The sequence below is a fragment of the Morone saxatilis genome, unplaced genomic scaffold, assembly GCF_004916995.1.
Source record: "Morone saxatilis isolate NCDOM2014 unplaced genomic scaffold, NCSU_SB_2.0 Contig16, whole genome shotgun sequence".
Classification (NCBI taxonomy): Eukaryota; Metazoa; Chordata; class Actinopteri; family Moronidae; genus Morone; species Morone saxatilis.
Window position 1 is genome coordinate 11,620,900 of NW_023339718.1, and position 16,127 is coordinate 11,637,026.

General features: G+C 41.8%; 1 protein-coding gene across 1 annotated transcript in view; it reads right to left on the reverse strand.

Moving 5' to 3' along the window:
• mier3b (mesoderm induction early response 1, family member 3 b) overlaps positions 1-14,366 on the reverse strand; it is a 17,851-nt gene extending 3,485 nt beyond the window's left edge. Inside the window, 15 exon segments of the mRNA XM_035658363.1 lie at positions 9,413-9,433; positions 9,436-9,498; positions 9,500-9,576; positions 9,579-9,696; positions 9,820-9,879; positions 9,882-9,925; positions 10,732-10,813; positions 11,023-11,171; positions 11,298-11,370; positions 11,494-11,567; positions 12,038-12,161; positions 12,315-12,437; positions 13,042-13,187; positions 13,472-13,496; positions 14,321-14,366. Coding sequence (XP_035514256.1) covers positions 9,413-9,433; positions 9,436-9,498; positions 9,500-9,576; positions 9,579-9,696; positions 9,820-9,879; positions 9,882-9,925; positions 10,732-10,813; positions 11,023-11,171; positions 11,298-11,370; positions 11,494-11,567; positions 12,038-12,161; positions 12,315-12,437; positions 13,042-13,187; positions 13,472-13,496; positions 14,321-14,329 — 1,188 coding nt within the window. The 5' untranslated portion in view covers positions 14,330-14,366.
• Positions 14,367-16,127: the final 1,761 nt, after the last annotated feature.

Consider the following 16,127-nt stretch of genomic DNA (forward strand, 5'->3'; position numbering starts at 1 on the left):
TAACTAAGTAACATATTTAACAATCTACCTAAGTGAACAATCTAGTACTATACTACTATTATTAAACAATGAACAATTCTAACCTTACACTTTACCTTACTGAACAATCTACTGTTATTGAACAATGAACAATCCTAACCTAACAATCTACCTTACTTCTAATCTAATTCTAATACACACACACACACACACACACATGGTATCACACTCCTTTTTTTATGAACAATGAACAATGAACAGCCTAACTAAGTAACATATTTAACAATCTACCTAAGTGAACAATCTACTACTATAGTACTATTATTAAACAATGAACAATTCTAACCTTACACTCCACCTCTCTAAACTACTATCAGTCTACTTATAGTAACACACTCCCTCCTTTTTTTATTTTTAGTGTTGGGTTTTTGACTTTCGCACTTTACTGCGGAAAGCTTGGTATGTTCTTATTGGAATTTTGTGTTCCTTGCATTTCTGTGTGTATTCATTGTATGCAGTTCTGATGTGTATTTGATCACCACTTGGGAGGAATGACAGCTCCTGAGGTGACCAATGTTTGGATGTTTTTGCAGGTAGGTATATGGCTTGTGACCTCTCCATTGGCCTCAAATCATCCTGTAGCTCAACATCCTGAACATCCTCATCAGGCTGAATGTGCTCTTCTCTTTCCTCCCATGTTGGCTGTGGTGTGCGTGGGAGAACTCTGTGAGGTGGTATCAGAACACGGTGGGGAATGTCCTCATGCAGCTTCCATATCACAACATTGTAAACCTTTGGCAGGGTGAACTTTGACAGAATCTGCATTTTCTGCATTTCAGCCTGTGAGATAACCTTGCTCATTTCTTGCAGCAGGTCCCTCAGATGGTTGAAGTCTACAAAATCTCCATTCATCACGAACCCGATGCATGAAAGGAAGGTCACAGTTGCAAGTTGAATATTCGGAAGAGTCTTGAATTTTGGTGGAAGCCGTGCGAGGACCTTCTCCATCCATGGCATTCCATGGTCCCTGTATTTCTCCAGGTTCCTGGAGTACATCAGTGACCGCCTCTCCACCTCCACACACACCTGCATCGTCATTTGGGCCACCAAAGAAATGGGGAAGGGTTTGCTTGAACTTTGGTGGATTTGCACGTAGTCATTGAAGTTCCAATAAACCCTCTTTGTTCCTCTGACATCCCTGAATTTGAATGCTGGGAAGAAGTTCAGCTTGAGGTCAAGGAAGCCTTGTATAAGGCAGTCCTTTACATCTTTCCCAACCTTCTTCACCAAAAGCCGAGCCCTGGCAAATGTGTTTGGTGTGGGGAAACAGTCCTTGACAGAAAGGTCCTCGCACAGGGTGTCGAGAGGCCAGGCACCAATGAGTCTGCCAGGTGGATGTGTGGACATCAGAGCGTTCATGGGGATTTCTGTGTTGCGCTTGAAGAGGTCCCCCAAAAGAACTCTAATAAGCGCAGCTCCAGTAACTGCTTCTCCTGCCTCTAGCGTCTGACAGAAAGGAAAAAGACGCTCAATGCGCATCACCTGGAGGGGTTGTCTCGTCCAGTGGTGGAGTGGGGGTGGCGTTTCCTCTGAGGTTGCCCTTGAGTGAGGTGCCAGTCCAATAAAGCCTCGCTGTTTCGTGAGGCTCTTGTCACTCACTGTACTTGTACCCAGAGACACACTGAGTGTGAAGTCCAGTGGTGACAGAGGACGGCCGTAGAACACCTCCTCAAGGGCAAGTTCATACTGGAATGCCCTCCATGTGGCGTCGAAGCGTGCCACTCCTATGTTGTCCACAAATATTTGCTTAAGGTCGTCCACCATGTGCCGCAGGACATCCCTCATCAATGAACCCAGATTGAAGGTTGCAGTGTCCTGGAAAGGTAAAAGGAGTGCATGTTCCTCCAGGAGGCAGGTAAGTGCGGAGAGACTGAAGTGCTCAGACGGTTGGAGGATGCCTGGCACTGCATCCTCGAAACGCACCACCTGCTCCAATCGGCACTGCAGCTGACCCACCATCCTGTCAGCGAGGTCGCTCATGTTCCTTAGGTAGTTTTCTGCCCGCAAGAACAGAGAACTGTTGAAGTTAGGGTGAGACAACCCACATGTCACTATCGCACCACTCACAGGATGCTTGAAGGGCATGTTTATGTAAGCATGTGGTGAGTCCACATAGAGCTGCAAAAACGTGAGTTTGCCATGTGGTGCAAGCACATTCAGCAAGTCCTTGCTCACATCCATGCCTCTGTGGTCCAGATTGCTCTGGAAGTTGGTTGCCTCATGGATCCCCAGTGTGCTGAAGAGCGTGCCATTCAAGCCAACAAGCTCTTCAAGGCCAAATCTTGAGAACAGGATGTGTGTGTGAGGTTCTTTTGCTGCAATATTGCAGGCTATGTGGACAGACACTGACCTGACAGCCGATGGGTCAAGAATGTCAGTCAGATCCAGCTCTTCAATGTCCTTCTGGCCAAACTGGTTGATGAAAAGCACCACATTCATGAATGGGCAGGAGTTGGCTTTCTCCACTGCCTGGTCCAATAAGGACAAGATGAATGTGTGGTCCCTCCTCAAAATGTGGAATCTGGACGTGTCTGCAGTGGTTTGTTTTTTAATACTTGGGCGGGATTTGTCACTGTCTGGGATGGCACGAAGCAACTCCTTGAAATTCTCCACCACCTCATTCAGTAATTCAGTTGCCATAGGGATGTATAGCTCCTTTCTGAGCAACCTTGTGTCCGGTTTTGACTTGCTTGCAGGGATCACTGTCATTGTGAGATGATAGCCACCATCAACATATCCGAGTGTGTGGCCCACTGCATTTCTCAGCGCAGCCATGCCATCTGCAGAGAATGCAGTGAGGTCCACATGTTTTTTGATCAAGTGGTAATGGGGGGACAATGACTGAGTCCGAAGCTTTGGCAGAAGGAGGTAGTGCAGCCCACCCTGAAGCCCCTGGATTTTCTCAAATTCCACAACAAGACCATCAATATCAAAAGAGAAATCTAGAAAAGACATTGGGTCAGGAACTGTTGTGGGATGTAAGGCCAGGCTTAAATTTTCATGCAAGAAGTCATGAATGTTTGCATGAGTTTTGAATGCATCCCATAAATTCTTTATATTTAAAAAACCAACATCAAGAAGGTAGTTTTCACGAGCCATCTGTCTTGCATGTGTACAGTTCAACTGTCAAAATGGATTGGTCTTCTTCAAGTATGCACACAAAAAAGCTGTCGATGGGTCAGGAGCTGAATGGAGATGCTGCTCTGTCGAAGTCCAAACGAAAAGTGACAAGAGCTCCCTGCCTCTCTATTTATACCCTCCCCTTTTTTTTGTTGAATTTAATTTTGTTTTCAAGTTGAATTTTAGAATTTGGTTTTAGTGGTTTCTCAGATCAAATAGGTTTGTCAGGTAAGTATTGAATTTCTCAATCAGGTAGGTATATGTTTGTTGTTAAATTTGCGTAAAGGTATATAAGTTATGTTATGTTTTTAACCAAATCAATATATGTCCATATTTATTATTAACGTTTGTATTAATTTTAAAGTATGTAAAACAAGGTATACAGGTTTATAGGGTCGTGGCACCCCCTGCCAGGAAATTTTGAGATGGAATAACTCTGGATGGGAACATCCTAGAGACTTGAAACCAGTGTCTATACCCCCATGCCACGCTATGGGCTTTCCATTTGTTGCCGGTTGAAGTGGGTGGATTGTGGTTGAAACGTGCACGCCGAATCTTTCGCAGAATTTGAAAAGTCCGTATCTCGGCGAGGGAAAAGTGTAGAGACTCGGGGCACGTCCAGCGGTTCAGCGCGGTCGAATTGTGTGGCGGAGCCCGTTTCCAAGCCTCGAGGACTGGGTTGGAGTTATGGGCCGTCTGAAGCGACCCCCCCCACCCCCCCCCCTCCAATTCATTATTAACTCGGAGGCGATCCCCTGCCGAAAAATTTTCAAGTGTCAGCTCCTTGGTATGGTACCCTTTCAGAAAGTGGCCTGGGAGCACTTTCAGGGCCATTCTGGTGGATTGGCCAGCAGGTCTGTATTTTGATTTTTTTTCCCCCAGTGTCCATCACGGCTTAGGGTTTTTATAGGTTAAGTGTGGTTTTAACCACGATCACCAGGTGGTGATCCTTTTGAAGGTGAAATAACTTTTGTCCGTGAGCGTGCTAGAGCGATGGAAGCGGTGTCTACCCCCCATTTTCAGGCATCGCCCTCTCCCTTGGTGGTCGGTGTCAAGTCGTGGGACTTCCGGTTCAGAAGTTACCGCCTTGGAGACGTCATTGGAAAGTCCGTATCTCGGGCGAGGGAAGGTCGTAGAGACTCGGGGACACGTCCAGCGTGTTCAGCGCGGCGGAGTGTGGGGCGGAGCCCGTTTCCAAGTGCCTCCGAGGTCTGGTTGGGGAGTTATGGGCTCCGGAAGCTTTCCATTCACTGTTAATGGAGCGCTGCTGTGGCGAAAAATTTCAAAGTGTCACAGCCAGTATGTGCTGTTGGGAAAGCGCGTGGGAGCACGTTTCAGGCCGTTTCCAGTGCTCTGGGACAGGTCTATATATATATATGTGTGTGTATATATATACACATACACACATATATTATGTTTAGACATGCTTGGGTATCAGGTGAGTTGTGGACTCTTTGGTCTGTCCTCTGTGATCTTAGGTACTGTCTTGGTTGGCTCCATTCAGCAGTGTTTACTCCTGCTTTACCACACAGGAGTAAGCTCTGCTGAATGGAGCCAACCAAGACAGTTCCCAGGACCACAGAGGCACGCAAGCCTCCACGCCACGTCAAGGCAGAGTCCATGTGGAGGGTTTTTTTTTGTTTTTTTTTTAAACTATGAACAGTGAACAACTTATCTTACAATCTACTACTACTACTAACCAACTTTACAATAACAACAAAAGGCTCTCAGACAGCATCCCAGACCAAAAGTCTTTTTAATCATCCAGCCATTCCAGGTCTAAGCCTTCACCTTTGAAGGACCTCCTTCTCACCCCATAGTCCCAACGCAGCTCTTCGTTCACGGCTATGTCTTTTGTGGCCAAGAACAGGACAGTGTCTTTGGGTCCATCCGGAAATTTTAAGTGGCAGACCACAGGCTTAACATTGAAAGCTTTGCCGGAATGGTTCATCCGCCTTCCAAAGGTGTCCTTGCCAGGATGACACTCGCAGGGGAAGGTCTGAGAATCCATGCAGAGCTTGGTGCCGCTCCTGCCCTTGAAGAAAAAGAGGTAGCTCATCGTTCCCTCCTGCATCTCATCCATCTTCTTCTTCCCCTCCGATTCTGAGATTATCTTTCCGTGGTAATCACAGACCACATCACCTTTGGAGAATGGCATGGTGGCAATGACGCCTGCAGAGAAGAGCGAAAGAAAAACACAAACACCTGTTATTTTGCTGCCATGGCAAAGTGATTAGAGGAAAGTTTGCACTGTGCTTTTCTGTCTTTCCTCACCTTTACCCTTGGGTTCTCCGAAATCCTTAAAATCGATCCCCTTCCACCTTTGCTCCACCACTGACTTCAGGACATCTTCGTCATCTTCAATGTCTGCCTTTAAAGAGGAGACCCACAATTGAAGTACATCCTGTAGAGAGGGGACATTGGTTTCCCACTTCTCCTTGGCCACAATCACTTTGAGTTTTTCTGCTGTTGGTTGATGCCTGCCAGAGGAAACTGAGAAGAAAAGAGGGAGTGAGTAAGTGAGGCAGTGAGACACTAAGCAGCTTTTCACAGACAGCATACAGTATCTCTTTGACAAAGACAAAGCCGGTGCCTACCTGAGACATGTAGCACACGCTTTTCCAACTGCAGACGCCTCCACTTGAAATAGTACGTCCGTTGATTTCCAAATCCAGCACAGACAATGTCCTCTTTGGAGGGCGCAAGGTCACCTATGGTTATGGGGAATTCTCTGAGGAAAGCGTCCCATTGGTCGTCAAATGGCCTTTTCAATTCTGCAGAACTGCAGGAAGAGAAAAGCACACATTGCAATCAGTTGGTTGTGATGTCAGACGTGTTGACGTCAGCACCGAAATTGACAATGTTTACCTTTGGTCCCGGGAGGATGGCCCCGCGGCCTCGTCCGTACCAGATGGTGGATTCATGCCCGCTCCCTCGCATATCTTCTTACAGCTGTGTTGTGGAGGAGAGGGGGAAAATAAAAACAAAGACAGAAAATTTAAAGTCAGGGCTTGTGTTCAGTGGAAGAACAAACCAACTAACAATACTAGCACTAATAATTACCAGTAACATAAGCAACCTGCTAGTTCTGGTCGCTTAATGAGTGAAATTGCCTAAGAAATAAAAAAGTACACTCACTGCCTCCAGAGACGGTTCAAATCGGATCTGGGATTCACCACGGGAAGTCCTGTTGTCCCCAGGAAGAAGCAGCCCTGGTCATCTTCTGCTTCCTCTTGCCTCTTCAGGTAGAGCGGCCTGATGGCTGTGAAGTAGGCACCAAGCCACTGTTGATGGGAAACAAAATACCAAGCTGTGAAATCCCATCTGTGGAAACAGTTTCTTCATTTGAATGTAAAAAAAACCAAAAAAAACGCTCTACTCACCCTATCCTCGTCCATGCTGATAAGAGCTTGGTCCATGCCGATTTGGATGGTCACCCCGACACTGGCGCTCACCTGCCTGTTGTTCCACTCAGTCACCTGTGATGGGGGACGGGATTTTTTAGACAAGGATACAAACGACTCGAAGTGTACGAGAGTCAAAGTTTCATGGAAACAGAAAACGGCTGATGGGAACATTGGAATATGTGCATGCTTACTTTAAAATCCACCACCATCTTCTCCGGTTTACGGTGAGTAACCATCAGGGTGGCCATGCAGAAGTACCGGTAAATCGTCATATATTGGTGTGTTAAGCTCTCGCCCTTTTGGATCCTGTGGCAAGCCTCCTCCATCCAACCCTTCGCCATCTCCAGCAAACGTTGGTGCTCAGACCTAACATGCATCATAGATTAGTAAAGGCAATGTAAATTTGAGACATAAAAAAAAGAGTCACCTTAAATGTTAATCAAATAACTAACCTCGGCTCTGCACCCTGCAGGCCCTCCACTGGTTCACCGACAACAAAGAATCCCTTTTCTTTTAGGTGGTCAACCAGTGACCGGCGAGATGCTTCGTCTGGAACCATGGAGGACAGTTCCTGGTATTCCCAGCGTCTACCAACCCTGGTCCACTCCCTTTGTGACTTTTTGGCCAGCTTTAATTCAGCATCCCGTTCCTCTGCCGTGTTGTCCTTCATGCACACATTCCTCAGGTGGACGGACAGTACATCATAACCCCTTTGGCACCGGAGGCAATAAACAACTCGTCTGTCAGCCCTTCCAAAACAGAGGAGAGAGAGAATACATTCATCAGATATGAGTATATGCACTACCTTTTCCCAATTGTAATCAGGTCAAGTTTCTAGTCACAAGCTCATGCATGTTCTTACTTACATCTTTCACAACCAATTACTGAGTCCTGTCTTATCTGTGAAAACACAACACACACACAAAATTAAAGAAAGAAAAAACTTCAGTCCAGAGAGTAGTGAAATCAAAAATAACAGAAGAATAAAATACAATTTCAAAATAACAGAAGAATAAAATAAAATTTCTAAAATAACAGAAGAATAAAATACAATTTCAAAAACAAAAGAAGAATAAAATACAAATTCAAAAATAAATAATAACAATATAAGTGAAAAAAGGAGTTTAATGCTTACCAGAAGGAAATCTTCAATCCGATTGATAGTATTTTTGCTAGGGCTGGCTTGTCTGAGGTCTATAAATTGGTGATCCTACCTTGTCATGGTGCCAAATTGTCTGTGGGTTTGTTGTGCAAGCCCCGCCCACATTTATGCACGTTTTTGTTTTAAGTTTTAAAGGTTTGTTTAGTTGCCCAGGAGGTTGTAAGTTGTTGTCTAGTGTTTATTATTTATGTTAAATGTGTAGTAAAAATGTAAGTATAAGGGTTTTAAAACAGTATAGGGTTTGTGTTTATTGTAAAATAGGTCAGAGGGAGGATTGAAATTTTGCTTTGAAATTTGTTTTCTGAGGACATGGTGGGGGGTGGTTTTTTGTTGTTGTTGAAAAACAGGTCACAAAATGGCGTCTGTATATCATGACTTCTTGTTATGTTTCAGCTCTGTAGTTCTTTATAAGTTCTTGTTGTTTTTACCATTATATTTGTAATTTCCTGATTGTTTTTATGGTTCCCCGGGAAAGTTAAAGTTGTTATCTTGTTTTTCTTACGTTGTTTGTTAGGTTTAAAATGGTAAATAAAAATGTACTTACAAGAGCTCTGAGGACATGGTGCGGGATGTTTTTTTTTTGTTGTTGAAAAACAGGTCACAAAATGGCGTCTGTATATTCAGTTCCTACCTTGTCATGGTGCCAAATTGTCTGTGTGTTTGTTTTGGAAGCCCCGCCCACATTTATGCACGTTTTTGTTTAAATTTTAAAGGTTTGTTTAGTTGCCAAGGCGGTTGTAAGTTGTTGTCTAGTGGCATCTGTATATAATGGCAAGTTCTTGTTGTTTTTACATTCATATTTGTAAATTCCTGATTGTTTGTACGGGGGGACAAAGTTCACAGTGGATAAACTCTTATTTACCCAAGTACAATAAATACACTGGCCTAAACTGGTAGCTTGCAATTGCTTTGGTGTCCCAGACATAAAGGGACACTGCTCAAGAGGGAAGGGGAATAGGGATAAGTGCAACTTTAGACATTGGTCTAATGAGCATATTTAGGGTTAGGGTTAGGGTTAGGGACAAGTGCAACTTCAGACATTGGTCTAATGAGCATATTTCTCCTCACAGGAAGGTCATAGAGACTTCAAACCAAGTTCAATCTGTTAATTTTTTCCTTCTGCTTCTTTGTGCGCCACTATGAACTTCCTGTGATAACCAGAAGTGGGCGTAATTCCGGAAATGCGCATTCAAATCCTTGTATCTCGGCGAGGGAAGGTCGTACGTAGAGACTCGGGACACGTCCAGCGTGTTCAGCGCGGCGGAATTGTGTGGGGCGGAGGCCGTTCCAATGCCTCCGAAGGTCTGGGTTGGGGAGTTATGGGCTCCGGAAGCTTTCCATTCACTGTTAATGGAGCGCTGCTGTGGGGAAAAATTTTCAAAGTTGCCACAAGCCAAGTATGTGCTGTTGGGAAAGTGTGTGGAGCACGTTCAGGCCATTCTGAGCGTACTGGGACATGCTTGTTTTTTGACATTGTTTGGAAAAATTTCCAAGTGTCAGACCTGGCGCGTGCTTTCCAGAGGGGACGTGGGAGCACGGTTCCAGGGCCGTTTCCAGTGCGCTTGTGACAGGTCTATATAATGATTATATATATTATATTATAATATATGTGTGTGTATTACACACACCATATATGTGCATGTACACATGTACATACACTGTGGCTACCACTGTTACTCAACGCTGTGAGTTGGCTGGCAGTGATGGGGAGTTGAGCGTGCTGAGCCGTTGGTCTGTGGTGGTCTCCAGCCTTCCTCCTCCACCTGCTCCTTAAAACACACAGAGGAGGACTGTCCACCGCCAGTCCCTCCGCTCGGTCCACCGGCCTGTCCGTCAGGTCAGTTACAGGGGATGGCTGCTGTGCTTTTTCTTGCCAAACCGATTGCGCTGCACGAAGAAATCAAAGCGCTCCGACTTTTTCCACATGTGGTAAAACGCCACACATTCTGCACCTGTCGGTGCTGTGACCTGAGGGAGGTGAAAGAAAGTCATTAAAAAAGGGATGAGAAACTTTCACAGCTTTATATGTCCATCTTTTTATGCTTGTGTAGAAGGGGGAATATCTCAGCAAATCACGTCTGTTAGACTCACTTTATGCTTCTGTATGAGGTGGAAAATTCTTGGTCAAACATCGTGTTAGGTGCGGTGTCTCAAAAGTTTGTTGGCATGTCCTCCTCCGACCACGGAGGCGTTTTTTCTGCAATGAAACAAGAAATACATTGGTTTTTTTGTTGCATTGTATAAAAGGTGGTTCCTGCACTTTTGTTCCTCCCTGGGTAAATTAGCTTGACAAATAAACACCATAATATGAGTTTGTCTATACTTTTTGTATAGAATGGATTTTAATTACCATATAAAATTCCCTCTGAGCACCAGTGCAGCTCATCGCATACTAATAAGTTAGTTTGCTTCCGTTTTATACTAAAACAAGTGCACATTTGCATGATATAAAATTTGGTGGGGGAAAGTGATTTACCAAGAGTTCGGTGGTTATAAGTCATTTGTTATCAGGGGCAGGACAGAGGAACCTCACACCACATCAAAGTGAAATGTGTGAAATAATGAGTAATGATGGAGAATGTGCTCAGACTTTATCACAAGGTACTGTGAGATTGTTAAAAGAGGGACTACTCTGGCTTCCAACTGTGCAGAATATGCATACTGATGTAAAACCTTTAGACTGCAGTCACGTCGTCATCAATAAATGTGATCCAAATGATAATAGAAATAATCCAAAATTACAAAATCATAAGAGTTGTATTACTAAATGAGACTGGTGTCATATTTAACATCCTTTCTAAATTTTTGTATTATTTTCTACATGTATTTCACTTGTATTGAAAATGCTTTGCTCTGTGATTATAGAGGAGATTACAGGTCGGCACAACACATCTACGATAACATCAGATCTCATTGGGCAATTTGAACACAAAGTTTGACAACTGCGAGATTTAAGAATTCATTTTGAGACAGCTGGCAGCCCATAATGTTTCTCATGCTTACCTTTAGAGGACCTAACACGGCTGCAGTATCTCTCTAGCGCTTCGCGAGTGTTGTAGTTGCACTTGACAAGCTCACACAAAGCCTGTGGGGAAAGAGTGGAGTGGTTAAACTTGGAATACTGGCCAAAAGGTTGTGCATAAGAAAACAAATAATCTGAAGAATTCAAAACATAATTATTGTAGAATGTGGTGAATTAATGTCAATGAAAAATAAAGTAGACCGCATAAGGTCACATTCATTGCCAATACCGTGTTCATCAATGTGTTATTAAAAAATAAAGACACGACTGACCTGCTCGTTGTCTCGAACATGCATCCCTGGTTTGTCACATCCCATCTTTTCATCTGTTGTCCGTGACAACACTTCAGACAGGAAACTCCTAACCTTGTTTTCTGGCAATTTGCCTGGGCTCCATAATAACTCATCTTCATCTTCATAAGCTGCACAACAAAGTACATTAGAATAAGATTAGTCGCCTTGTGCATATGATCTTGTCTTTATTGTTTGGATAGAAGCATTAAAGAACATGTCAGGCACCCGTGCTGAAAAACAAAAGGAACAGTCACCTTTCTCTCCGTCTTTGTAGTGACAGAGGCAAGAAGGAACCTCTGCTTGGTACTGTGTTCCCACCATTATTTCCTAAGAAAGAAAAAAAGAAAAGTCAATACATGTTTAGCAAACTGGTGTTGATTCAACTTAAAACATCAAGTTAACTTTCTTTATCTCTCTCGTAATGTGTTCCAAAATAAATATGTCATTTACCTTTCTGGAGTCTTCTGGGCTTGGGCCATCTTCATCACACTCCGACTCTTTATCACCATCAGATATAGCGTTGGCTGATAAAGTAAAAAACAACAAATAAATAACCTGACATGCACTTAAATCAAATGGCACCTCTTGGATATTAAGACCTGATGCTTTACCTCCCAAACCTAATGTTACTTAAGTACTATAATAAGTAATTGAATCTCCAACACACTTACTACATCGATAAATCATAGGAGTTGTTTAGCATTCTTTGGTTTTATCTTCTTAAATGAGATTATTTGCTGTTTTTTTATTTGATATAGTTAATTTAGTATTTGGGTTTTAGACTGTTGGTCAAACAAAACAATTTATTTAAAACCTTTCATTGAATTCTGCATCTTGTAAGTTGCGATATTGCATATTTAACATAGCTTTTCGTACTTCGTGCTCAGCTGTAAGGGAAAATAATTACATTGTACTGCATTACATGACAAGCTTTAATCCTGCAAAGCTAATAAAAACGTCAAAGTCATTTTTTAGCCTGTAACCTGTCACTTACATCGAAGTGTCCTTGGGAAGAAATCGGTTGCCTCGTGGGATGTGACTGAAGGGGTTAGGTCATCAGCTGAGGACTGGGTCTCCTCTTCATAGTCCCCAGACAGCAGGTCTTTAGCTATTTCCTCCTAGGGAAAAAAAAAACCAATATCCATTGTATGTTAGAGCAGACGAAGGGTGATCAACAGAATATCTGAATACATACATACTGAGGATAAAGTTCACTTCTGGTTATTTTTCCCAAATCTATTTATTTACAATATCATAATATAATTATTTACCTTGTCCAAAGTCATGTCAGGTAGCTCATCAGTCAGGTCTCCAGATGAGCTGTCTATACTGGAGCCTGCCGAGGCCTCGTAGCGATAGATGGCCAATAGTTCCTCCAAAGGCATGTTCCCCTCCTGGTAGAAAAAAAGAAAATAAGTAAATAAGCAAACTTAGCAAATAATAAATTAAGTAAAACTATTATGCATTATCCAAATTACAATAAAAAGACTTAAAAGCCTATGTGCATTCCAATTATCTGCAGATCTGTATGTTTATAGCTGTGGTTGGGTTTTCTTTTAGCAAACAGCTGATTATTTTTCAAAATGTGAACTCCACACAGACAGGTTAAAGCCAATCAGTGAACTTACACTCCAATTTACTGTCACCAAGAGACAATTTATGAATGAAATTAAGAAATGAAGTAAACTTAATTAAACTTAGTTGACATTTATTAATGGACCTTTCTTTTGAATCAGCTGGCCTCCCCATCATACAGGTTACACTAGAATGTATCAGTGTTACTATACCAAGCTTTTTTTCCATAGACAACACAGTGTTTCTGTTTGTAGCCCCACTGCACTCAGAAGACGTTTCCCTCTAGTATCCATATTAACAATACATGCAAATCTTCAATATGCTCTAATGCAGATTTCACCGTTTAAAAATCAAATAACTCATTACATTTAACACAGGTAAGTGCCGTTTGAGGAGATTTTGTGCATTTATTTATTTGTTTACCTTTTCCAGATCTGCAATCTCCGAGCGGAAATTCCCCCCTCCTTCCAGAGACTCTTCCTCCTCCAGAGTCCTCTCGTCATCATACTCATGAACTAACATTTCTGCCGTTGGGTCAAAGTCATGGTCTTCTGACGATAAAGAGCCAACTGAGTGAGAGAGAAAGAAGGAAAGAATAATCATAAATGCGTCAGTCTTATCACAGAAATCAGGGTTTTCTCTGAAAATTAAAGATTCATACTATTATTATCCACATAGTTTCTATATTGCAATTAGAAAAACGCTACATTTTGTCAATTTCAAAGCCATTTTCTCTGACAAAGTATATAACTTTATCTTCATACGTCTGTTCAATCAAAATATAGCTGAATCGAAATAAGTACATCATGAGCAGCAGATACTAATAATCAATGTATGGCAAAGGTTTCCTCACCTGGACTTGAACTCCCTAGGGAAGCCTGCAAAATAAAATAAAAAACCAGAGCATAAATAAGTGCAATAGTTGAAACTTGGGCTCAACTATTATTCTAGCGTTATATTCAATCAACCAAAGAAAAAACATGCAATCAATAGTCTGTATCATGACCACAGAAACCAGTTAGGTAGGAAAGCTGCATTTGCCGCTAACGTTACCTGAAATAGGTGGCTAATACAACGTTAGCCGCGGTTGATCGCTGCACAATTGTGAGCAAAATATAGTTTTAAAACGCCGGAATTTAAATTGTTCCTTTCGTAAGAGACGTTAAAAGTAAAATAGAGGACTATATTGAGGGGGACAGTTTAATTTACGCAGTGTCGGCTTCTGTAAAAGCTAGCTGGCGAGCTAACCCTAAAGCCTATGTTAACGTTATGCATCGAAAAATGTAAACACTAATTTCGTTTGCGCGGTTCTGCAATCGACAGAGTTGGATGGCCCTTACAATGTAGCCGCCGCTAATTTAGCCGAAACAGAAAAAGAAAATTACATTCATAACAAACACGATATAATCTGTTATTTCGTTTAACCAGCAAGCTAACGTTAAATTTACGTATCAATTTACACAGCCGCTACACCAAAGCAGCTGAGAGAGCGAAGGCGCAGCGGCCTTGTAGTGAAGGATCAGTCCAGACATTCAAGCATATTATAGAGGAATTAAAATGACAATTATGACACGAGACACGCTATACAGAAGGCAAAACCCATCGTTTCTTCAATCGATAACATAAAAATGAAAAATACAACACAGAAGATTTAAAAATATCGATTTAAGATCGATTGCTTCTCCCCTGTTTTCCCTCTTACCTCCGCCATATTGGTACCTTTAGCTAATGGGCTCGTTGTAGCGCAGTACCCGGATCAGAGCTCTCAGCCAATCACAGGTCCAGGTGACCGTGGTAGTCGTGACGCCGTTCAAAGCAACCGCTGATCTGACTAACGGTAATAATTTATACACGGTAAATCTGCCGTATGAAAATATAACACAAGCACACATTTATAAATCAAATCACCGACATATATCAGTGACATGGCGGTGAGCGTGTTATTACCTTACACAATGATTTTACTAGAACATTCCTAGAACATCCCAGCTGATTTCCTGTTCTCCTCAATACTGTTTATGGCAGCTAGGGCATCTATGTTGACACCATTAACATATTTTGTGGATATATACTCTTGTAAGAACTTATGATCACAATGCTTTTAAATGCAACTAACTTAGTGAAGTTTTCAGTTGTATCAAGGATGAGTACAATCTCACCAAGATTTTCTTCTTTTTTTTTTAAATAGTTATTTTCTTCATGGATGGATTTTTCTCTTTGGAATTACAATTTATGTTACTTAAGTTAGTTGACTTTTTCCACACCTGACATAGGCTAGATCAAAATATTAGATCTCAGACTAATGCGCCCTTAAATTTCCATCATCAGCCACCTTGGCCTAAGGTTTTCTCTTTTTGTAACAGCAGCATATTGTTTCTATTTTATTTAAAAGTCAACAGATGTATTAGCTTAGCATGCAGTGGTTGGTCTAAGTATTCAGTATGCTATTAGTTATTCACATACTGAATGAACTATTGGTTTGTTGACTTGATCTAATATACACAGGTCTGAGAAGAGGATCACACATGGGAAATATATTATCTGCTGGGGGCAACAAATCATTTTTTTTAAATTGTTGACTGATGCCCTTTGCTGCTGCTGACCATTTCTGCTTGAGAAATTGTTGAATTATTTCTACTATTTCTAGCCCAAGCTAATTTACATCTATGAATATCACTTAAGAGTAAAGGCCTACTTATAACACTTCACATTAAAAATGTAAAAAAAAAATCAGTACTATTCTTTTAAGGTAAGGCTCGGACATATAAATAATGACTTTGACACACTTCAAAACAATTATGTACAGAAATCCTTTACAGAAATAAATTGGAAATGTATTGTTTCATTTTAGTGCACAGGCCAGTAGAGGGCAAACATACCCTTTAAAACTATTGCTGCTCTATTTACACCACTGAGATCCACTTCATCTTTTCCTCCTCCTCCCTCCCTTCCTTCTCATTCTGGATTACTTAGAAACAACCCTGATATTTAATCATATAATAACATGTAAATAGATTCACCATTTGGGCAGGTAGGGGTAATCGCAAGGGTGCTGAAGGTAGGGGTACTGAGGGGGCTGCAACACCCCCTAAAATCAGTTAGTTTAAGTGTTTAAACTTATAATGAACTTCTCAATTTTTACTGGGATTTACAGTGTACATACCAAAAGAGGTTTTGCCTTGATTTTGTATCAGTTTTCCCACTAAAAAGTAAAACTAAAATGTGTAAAATAACTATTAAATAGGCTATAAATTATCATGGCCATTCAAATTAAGTAAAAAACTATGAATGTCGTGCATTTAGCATTCAGTACGTCACCATTATAAGTATTAGTAACTCTGATTGACTTCCAGCGTCCCTGGGTAATGGTGGTAAGATAATTCTGCTCTCTAAAACTCGAGCAATAACCAGTTTTACTTTAATGTCTGTTGTGCACCTCCTGCCTTTTAGATAGTCCCACAGTGTTATATTGTGGACAAAGCTGTGGACAAAGCTTAAAGTTTACTTCT